The 8,802-nt window shown below is 50.2% G+C and overlaps 1 protein-coding gene across 5 annotated transcripts in view; it reads right to left on the reverse strand.

Annotated features, from left to right (window-relative positions):
• Positions 1-1,601: 1,601 nt before the first annotated feature.
• Positions 1,602-8,802, reverse strand: part of Fbrsl1 (fibrosin like 1) — a 90,032-nt gene continuing 82,831 nt past the window's right edge. For all 5 annotated transcript variants that reach the window (XM_021162180.1, XM_021162185.2, XM_021162181.2 and 2 more), the window contains one exon: positions 1,602-3,729. In XM_021162180.1, coding sequence (XP_021017839.1) covers positions 2,892-3,729 — 838 coding nt within the window. In that variant the 3' untranslated portion in view covers positions 1,602-2,891. The remainder of the gene's footprint in view (positions 3,730-8,802) is intronic.

An 8,802-nucleotide genomic window follows, 5' to 3' on the forward strand; every position in this document is an offset into this window, starting at 1 on the left:
GGCAGGTGTCACTGGCTGACCTTGAACATGAACATGCTATGTATGCTTTCATAGAAATCCACTTTCCTCTGCCTTTGCTGGGGTTAAAGGTATATGTGATCATACCTGGACAACAAAGTATATTCTTTTTTTAAAATAAAGATTTATTTATTATATGTAAGTACACTGTAGCTGTCTTCAGACACCTCAGAAGAGGGCATCAGTTCTCATTACAAATGGCTGTGAGCTACCATTTGGATTTGAACTCAGGACCTCTGGAAGAGCAGTCGGTGCTCTTAACCACTGAGCCATCTCTCTGGCCCACAAAGTATATACTGGATGCCCAGGTTTTGGAGTCACTCTGATGGATGCAGATGAGGAAGGCAGATGAATCTCTGTGAGTCAGAGGCAAGCCTGGTCTATATATCAAGTTTCAGGACAGCCTGGTCTACATAGAGAGGCCCAGTCTAGTCCAGGCTACCCTGGGAGGAGGTAGGTGTCAGAAAGACCAATCTGCCTCATGGTTTTCTGGGGATGCAGGGGAATGTTCCCCCTCTGCCACCCACTCACTCCAAAGCATCACTGAGCTCACAATGCCCTTCATTCTGAGGCTTGGGTAGCCACTTGGTTGTAGCTCACAGATAGTCATCAACAGAGCTGCTGTGACTATTTTCAAAAGACCTCCAACATCTGACATTTCCTCACAGGAGGGGACAAAGAGGATCGCCAACCTTCACTTAAAAAAAAAAAATGCCGTTCCTCTTGCATATAATTCTGCCCTAGTTGAACACAGTCTTGTGTTAGGGACGATGGAGGTAGCAGAGCTGGGGAGCAACAAGAGAATTTTATCTATGGGGCTCTAAGTTGTCTTTTGGGTTCTCATTCGCGTTGGGTTGATATTTTTCTGGTGATGCCGCTGCTTTTTAGGGTCACCCATGTTCTGTAAGTTAGCCCAATCAACTCATTGATTTCCCAAGCTCCACTCCGGTGGACTACTGCTGTGGTTTGTCACTGGTGTTCTGTCGCCCAGCCCTGTCACTCGGTGAGGTGACCTGATCCAAGCAAGACTCAGCAAGAGATACACTAAATCAGATGTACAGCAGGGTCCTGAACTTCATCTGTGTGAGCAAAGGTGGAAGGGGATCATTGGCCAACTCCTATCTCAGGCATTCTAAGTTTTCATTTACTGTATAAAGGGTTAGCCTGATTTTGTGCCATGCTAAAGACAGTGGGGATCAAAACCAACCCCGTGTGGTAACATGTTCCTATGAGCTCCAAACCCCACCCACAAGAAGCGGGAACTCTAAGGGTGGGTCCCATGCAGAAAACCTGATAGATTCTGGTAACATGGGCTGCTGTGTCCAGGATGGTTAGGGTCACGTGTTACCCAGGGCCAACCTATAAGGTCAGTGGAGTTCCATACAGACAGGGAGGGGGTTGTTGCAGCAGAAGTGCCACAAAAGCACAGCTCCTAGGGAGGCAGAGGAAGGAGACAAGCAGCAAGGACTGATGCCAGCCACACACTGTCTCAGGATGTCCTTGAAGCCCAGAGCCTCATACCCCAGGGAGGGATGCAGGCAGTGAAGTACTTGCCTCAAAGCCAAACAACACACTGGACCACATTTCATCCAAATCAAGGTTGTATTTATCTCTCTGTGTCGACTGACACGAAGACAGACTGTTTAAAATAACCAGGGTCCACTGCGGAAACCGGGCTGGAACGGACCGGAGTATAAGACGGGGTGCTGAGTGGTGACTCAGCATAAATGTGCTGGTTGAGAACCAAAAAGGACAAGCTGACAACACACCACACACACAACACACGGGAAAGCTGGAGAGGGCAGGAATGCAAAACCAAAACCAAAGGAGGGATGAGAGGCTTAGCGACCGGGAGGGCAACGCCCAGATGCTGGGCGTTGGGAGGAAAAAAACTGCATCTCCTGGTAACCAACCTTTAGACTCTTGAACGTCTAAGATTCTGCCTGGCCTGCGCAAATTCTGAGAACACTGCAGGAAGACTAGCGCACGGGTGCAGGTTGGTCCTTGTGACTAGAGCCAGCCAGTCCTGAAGCCCACTGTGAGTCTAAGCAAACATCCACAAGTGTGGCTCTCCGGAAGGCCCAAGCACCTTGGTAGGAAGCTCAGAGCCCGTCTCCCCCTGAATATCCCGCTCTGCCTCCCAGCCTTGCATAGTTAAAGGATAGTTGTTGCAGTTAAACTGTTGAGTGTGTTCACAACTGACAGCTGGGTGGGTTTTTGTGACCACGAACACAAATCACCAGAGGGGTTTCTAGAAGCTTGTTATAGACTGTCCGGGTTAAGAATTTAATAAGCTTTATAATTATATCAGCAGAGTATTTACACTTTTTTCCTAAAAAACAAACCAAGGAGATAGTCTCACAACTATGCAGAATAGAATAAGGCAGGAAACCCAAAGTTTTGTACATTATTATTAATTACTATTTTAATATATATCTGTAACGTCGGTTCCAAGTACCAAGGGAAGGCCAGAGCCGGGCCTGAGTTCGGAGCCTCACAGTGCGCTGGACAGAAAGACCATTTCTTTCCATAAATAAGACAAACCCTGGGGCTCAAATGGGATCTGAGAAGTTAAACTTCAAATCCCAACTAAAAAAACAAAAACAAATTTTTTTTTTCTTTAAAATGTCGTTAGAGCACAAAATTAAGAAAAATACAAAACCATTAAAAATGCTTTTGTCACTTGTGAGGGGGGAAAAGATACAAAGCTAAATTTTTCCCAGTGACCTAATCGCAAGCTCGGAAAACGAAGTCACCCCCAGAAAAGCGAAAAGTCCTCGACTATGTAGGCTGCAGCGTGGCGCTGCTCCGGGGCTCAGGGGAACTGTGCTCAGGTCCCAAGAATTTAAGTGAGCCAGCTCGCTACGCCGGGACTACCGCGCCTCCACCTCGGGAGGGTTGCACGCGGGCGAGTAGTCCCGTGCCTCCCCAGGCCCCAGCGTCGTCCTGGGATGCGCGGGCGGCGTGGGGACCCCGCTCGCAGTCACCAGTGGAGGAGGCGCACCAAGCGCGGCGGCGGCCGGCGGGGTGCGTGCCAGGAGCGCTCCGTGCAGCGCCGCAGGAGCCAGGCGTGGGTAGTGCATGGCCGGCAGCAACGCGGCGGCGTCGGAATCGGGCACGCGCGCGCGCTCCAGCTCCTCCCGGCGCACCTCCTGTAGGCGCTCCGGGCTGTAGTCGTGAGGCTCGCGGTCTCGGTAGGCGCGCTCCGAGAGCTCGAAGGGAGAAGGTCCCGCAGCGGGCGGCGGGGCTGGGAAGGAGCGGCGCGGTAGTTCCAGGCCCCGGTAGGTGTCGCGCGGCGGATCCCACACGAAGCCTGATGTGCCCAGGCCCATATGTGTAGCTGTGGAGTGCACGCTGACGCCCGTGAGGTCCGGTGTCTCGTCCTCCCTGCGTTCCTCCTTGACCTTCACGTCGCCCTGGGGCCGATCAGGCGTCTGCTTCCCGGACTCCCGACCCAGTAGGCTTGCCAGGCGTAGGCAGTCGCCCAGGGCTGCCTTGCAGTAGGGCGACGGAGGTCGCGCAGCCAGTTTGGCGCCATCCTCTTTGCTAGGTGAGTGGCTCTCCTTGACCCGAGTCTCAGCCTCACGCTCGGTGAGAACCCCAGGGCGGCTCAGCTCACCGGAGCCCCGCTGTAGGAGGCTGCTGATGGGGTGGCCCACTGGTGCTACAGGCGAACCGTGGCTCAGCAGGCGCGTCTTCTCTAGGAGGTCCCTAGGGACAACAGGATAGAGCCATTACCTACAGCAGCTACAGCTGCTAGAAAGCCGTTTGTCAAGTTTCTATGACCTCAAGCTTCCTGCTGTGTGGAGCTTCTCTGTATCCTGGCCTGGTAAGGTGTTAGAAGTACCCCAGCCGAGAGCACACAGCAGACAACAGGAAGCTCTTAACATCTTTCCCTGGTTATTGGCTCGGTTCTTTATACAGCTCTGGGTAGCTGGCTGCAGCCGGACAAACTTAGGGGAGTTCTCCCACATGGGGTGCGGGTGGGGGAAAGCAAGGCAGCATTACTGCCCCAACCCTGGAATTCTCTGCTCAAGACTTAAGCAGGCACTAAGTGTATGCAGCTGGTTTGTGTTGATTTAACCACAGATGGATGGCTGCTTTAAGCAACAGCCTAAAATCGCAGGCCTGTAATCCAGCCTGTGAGAGGCTGAGACAGGACTCACAGGTTCAAGACCCATTATAACGTTCAAGGCTAGCCTGGGCAACTTGCCCTGGGGCACTTGAGGGTCTGGTGGCAGGGATCTACTGCCACCCCTGGGCCAGGAGAGGAACTCACCCTTTTGTGGTAGGGTCCCCAGCTGTGCAAACTCTTTTCTCACATCTGCTCACAGCAAGGGGGAGTCTGTCACGGGGGTGGGGGGTGGGGGGGGGCGCAGGACAATGCCCTCAGAGAGCACCCTAAGGAGGGTTGTGCCTGCTGCAGGACCTGCATGGATCAGACCAGCTTTTGTCTCCTGTGGACCTTCCACCCCACATGTCCTCAGTGCTTACAGTGGGCTGTAGCACATGTGTTGGCCTGAGGCCACCCTAGCTGGATACTGGTGACCTCCACCTCATACACTGATCCACACATCTGCTTGCTTTTTACCCAGCAAGCTCCTCCCAACCAATGTCTGCTATTGGGAGAAGCAGTCCATGGGGGTGGCCCTTACCCAAGTAGGGCTCCCAGATCAGACCAGAGTCACCTCAGTGAGACAGAGTCCACCTGCCACTGGGTGTCGTGGCAAATACCTTTAGTCTCAGCACTACAGAGGCTGAGGCAGAAGGATCTCTGTGAGTTCAAGGCTCACCTGGTCTACATAGCAAGTTCCAGGATAGCCAGGGCTACAGTCTCCCTGTCTATGGTGTCTCTCCTATCTCTGAAAGAATTCAGTCATTCCCACAAACTATCCCGTCCTCTGTGCAGGAGAGGAGACATGTGACACCTACAGGGGCACTGCCTAGGGTTTACTGGACTGGAGGGTATCAATGTCTCGGGCAACTCCTAGGGATGTCACCCAAGCAGGCTTTTGACCCTGGCCTGCCTGCTGAAGCCATATTGATTTCAGTAGCTTATACCTTGCTCAAATATGACTGAAGTGCACCCCCAAATCTTGTATTTGGGACATCTGTGGAGGAAGAAGGAACCCTCAAGCACTAGGTCCACCCTTCCACCTGGATTCCTGCCCCCCCCCCCCAATCTACTATTATTTAAGCCAGGGAACTCTTTACTTTTGTGGTCCTAGGAACTGATGCCACAACCAGGCAAGTACATCCGCTGGGCCACAGCCCCAATCCGAGGAGGATTTGAGGTCCTGCACCCCCTTCTTCTCACCCCGTCTCCATCTCCCTACCTTTTCTGACACCTATCTCACCCAGAGTGCGGCTGCTTACCTGGCTTACTACGTGAACCCTCCAGAGGGCTTTGTCCTCAGCAGTGCAAACCTCGTTCTGAGGTTTTATTGGTGTGCCCCGTAAATTCAGTTTGAAGGCTTCTTGGTCTATCCTCCATTCCTCCCTCTCACTAACTACGGACCTCTAGAGCAGAGGCCTTTGCCATTCCCCACACCAATGCACGCAGTGCCCACATACTAAGGTAAGATCTGGGTTCAGTTTACAGCATCCTCAACCGACAACTCAGGTTCTCTCAGCTCTCCTGCCTTTGGCTTTGCCTGCTAGGTCACTGAGATGAACAGGGGATCCCTGGTCCAACCCCCCCAGTCACTTTCTGGTTGTAGCTGACCAGAAAAGAGCTTCATACTTCCCTTGCCTAAAATGGATGCAAGACTTCCATCCCTACATACTTTTGACTTGCCTTAAAATAAATCTGAAGATATTAGTAAGCCTGTTGACTACACAAATTAGATAATACTTTTGGCTTTCAAAGTCTCACAGGCTCAGAACACTTTTTTTTTTTTTTTTTGGTTTTTCGAGACAGGGTTTCTCTGTGTAGCCCTGGCTGTCCTGGAACTCACTTTATAGACCAGGCTGGCCTCGAACTCAGAAATCTGCCTGCCTCTGCCTCCNGAGTGCTAGGATTAAAGGCAAGCGCCACCACGCCCGGCCTGGCTCAGAACACTTTGTGAGACAGAGGGGAAACAGTTTTCCGTCTCTTTACGCCTGCTCCTGCCTTGACCTTTATTTCTCCATGTCCGAGTATTCGGTGTTACCAGCTCACCCCCCACCCACCCCTGCCCTTGAGATGGTGTCTGTAGCTGTGGCTGTCCTGGAACTCACTATAGACCTTGCTGGTTTCCCTCAAACAGAGACCTGTGCCTCTGCCTCCTGAGTGCTGAGATTATGCCTTTTTTTGTTGCTGTTCGTTTGTTTTGAGACAGATTTTCTCTGTGTGTAGCCTTGGATGTCCTGGAACTCACTCCATAGACCAGGCTAGCCCAGGGCTCACAGAGATCTGTCTCCTCAGCACCGGAGGGGGAGGGGGATTAAAGATGTGTTCTATCACACTCAGCCCATCAAATTCCCTAGACTCTCTCAGATGCTAATCTGACTGACCTATGTCACAGGAATGAACTGAAACACAGATCTCGCTTCTTTGACACCAAAGGTCCAATTAAGACCTGGGACTTCTTCCCTCCAGAGGGGTCCCATAAATCCTGCCCAGGACAAAAAGATAGTTCTGCTCCATAGGTGGCTGATGGTATCAGGTGTGCCACCATAGAATTTCTTTTTTTTCCGAGACAGGGTTTCTCTGTGTAGCCCCAGCTGTCCTGAAACTCAACTCTGTAAACCAGAAATCTGTCTGCCTCTGCCTCCCAAGTGCTGGGATTAAAGGCAGCGCCACCACTGCCAGGCTGCCACCACAGAATTTTATTGGCTTTGGTGGTAAACAGGAACTGTTGGTCCCCTCCCCCTCCCCCTCCCCGAAACTGGGCAGGCAACATTCATTCCTTCTGGAGACTGTGGTCTCTCCACCTAGAGACAAATATTAGCTTTTTTTTTTTTTTTTTTTTTTTTTTTTTTTTATTTTTTTTTTTTTTTTAAAGTACCTTTACTCTTTTTCGTTCCCTTGTCTATTCTGCAACTCAGCAGAGAGAACTCACTCTTTCCTCTGTCTCTGCCTGTGTAGGCTGTAGGTTCCACCCCCCTCCTATACCCATCCATACTGACTAAAGTGTCTTTCTAAGGTAAAGGGTGGAATGAGCCCTGTTCGCCCCTGGGCGATGGTAGATCTCACAGGGATTTGTGCCCTGGTTAGGGTTAGTCAGGACTGAGCTCACCCTGCACAGAAATGTGGTTTGTTGCCATCTTAGCTTGTGAATGGAAGCAACCGTGTGACCTTGCCACCATCTTGGTAAATGTAACCCGGGTGGAACCAACAAAAACCCAGCAGCATCCATAAAACTCCTTGGTACTGCCTGGTCCTCTGGAGATCACTAAACCCCTTTATGATAAACTACAGAGGTAACTGATGAACCAGCCCGCCTCCATCTTAGGCTTGAAAGTCATCTTATAATAAAGACAAACTAGATTTACCTCTGTTTATGATTAAATCTCTGTTTCTCCAAGAGTGGGCTACGCCCCACCTGTAACCCTAACTACCAACAGTTCTGTACAGCCAGCCCAGTCCAAGAAACAGCAACTATGGCTTTGTTTTAGGAGGTTGCTATAACCATCTTGCTACCCTACCTTTGTCAAAAGGTTATCATGACCACCTGTTGTGACCACACAGTTTTGCTTCTTTCATTCTGCTGATCTTGCCCCATCCCCCATTTAGAAACCCCCTTCCCCTGACCCCTATCTTGCCCATGTTCAATGCTGACCTTAGGGGGAGGCAGCTGTACATATAGATGATGATGATTTGGGTAGATGGTTTTTTTTATCATATCTTTGGGATTAACAGTAACATCAGAAGTTCTCTCTCTCTCTCTCTCTGTCTCTCTCTCTCTCTATATATATATATATACACACACACACACACACATACATATATAGTAGTAATTATATTAAAATAATACTAATATTTTTAGTTTTGACAGTGAGGTGGTTTGAATAAGAATGACCCCCATAGGCTCATATGGGTGTGACGTTGTTGGAGAAGTGTCCAAGTCCATGCTAGGCTCAGTCTGTCAGTCTTTCAATCTGTCTGTCTGAGCTACTTCTCTAGCACCATGCTTGCTGCCACGCTCCCTGCCTCATAATAATGAGACTCTCTGAGATTGTAAACAAGTTGCCAGTTAAATGCTTGCTTTTATGTGAGTTACTGTGGTCATGGTGTCTCTTCATAGCAACAGAACAGTGATTACGACAGAAGTTGGTACCAGGAGTAGGGTATTGATGTGACAGGCCTATTGTGCTGTTTATTGAAAGAACAGAGACTTTAGGACTTTAGAAGAATGCTTGAATGCTTTAAATGGGGTTTACTGGACCTTCATACTAGGAACAGACATGGTGCTGAGGGTGGTATCAATCATGTTGGCCCAGTTCAAGAAACTTCAGAGGGCAAGAATATTAGTCAGTGGCCTAGAGACCATTTTGACAAAGGATGTGGCTGCTTTTTGCCCTTGTCCTGAAAATATGCCTGCTGCTGAACTGAAGAGTTTTTAATTGATAGCACTGGCAGAGATTTCAGGACAGCCTAATATTGACTGTGTAATGGGGTTATTAGTGATGGCTCCTATGCAGACCTACAATGATGAGGGACAAACTGGACAGAGATAAAAAGTTTAAAGAAAAGCCTGATCAGCCGGGCGTGGTGGCACACGCCTTTAATCCCAGCACTTGGGAGGCAGAGGCAGGCGGATTTCTGAGTTCAAGGCCAGCCTGGTCTACAAAGTGAGTTCC

This window comes from Mus caroli, chromosome 5, assembly GCF_900094665.2.
Source record: "Mus caroli chromosome 5, CAROLI_EIJ_v1.1, whole genome shotgun sequence".
In the NCBI taxonomy this organism is placed as follows: domain Eukaryota; kingdom Metazoa; phylum Chordata; class Mammalia; order Rodentia; family Muridae; genus Mus; species Mus caroli.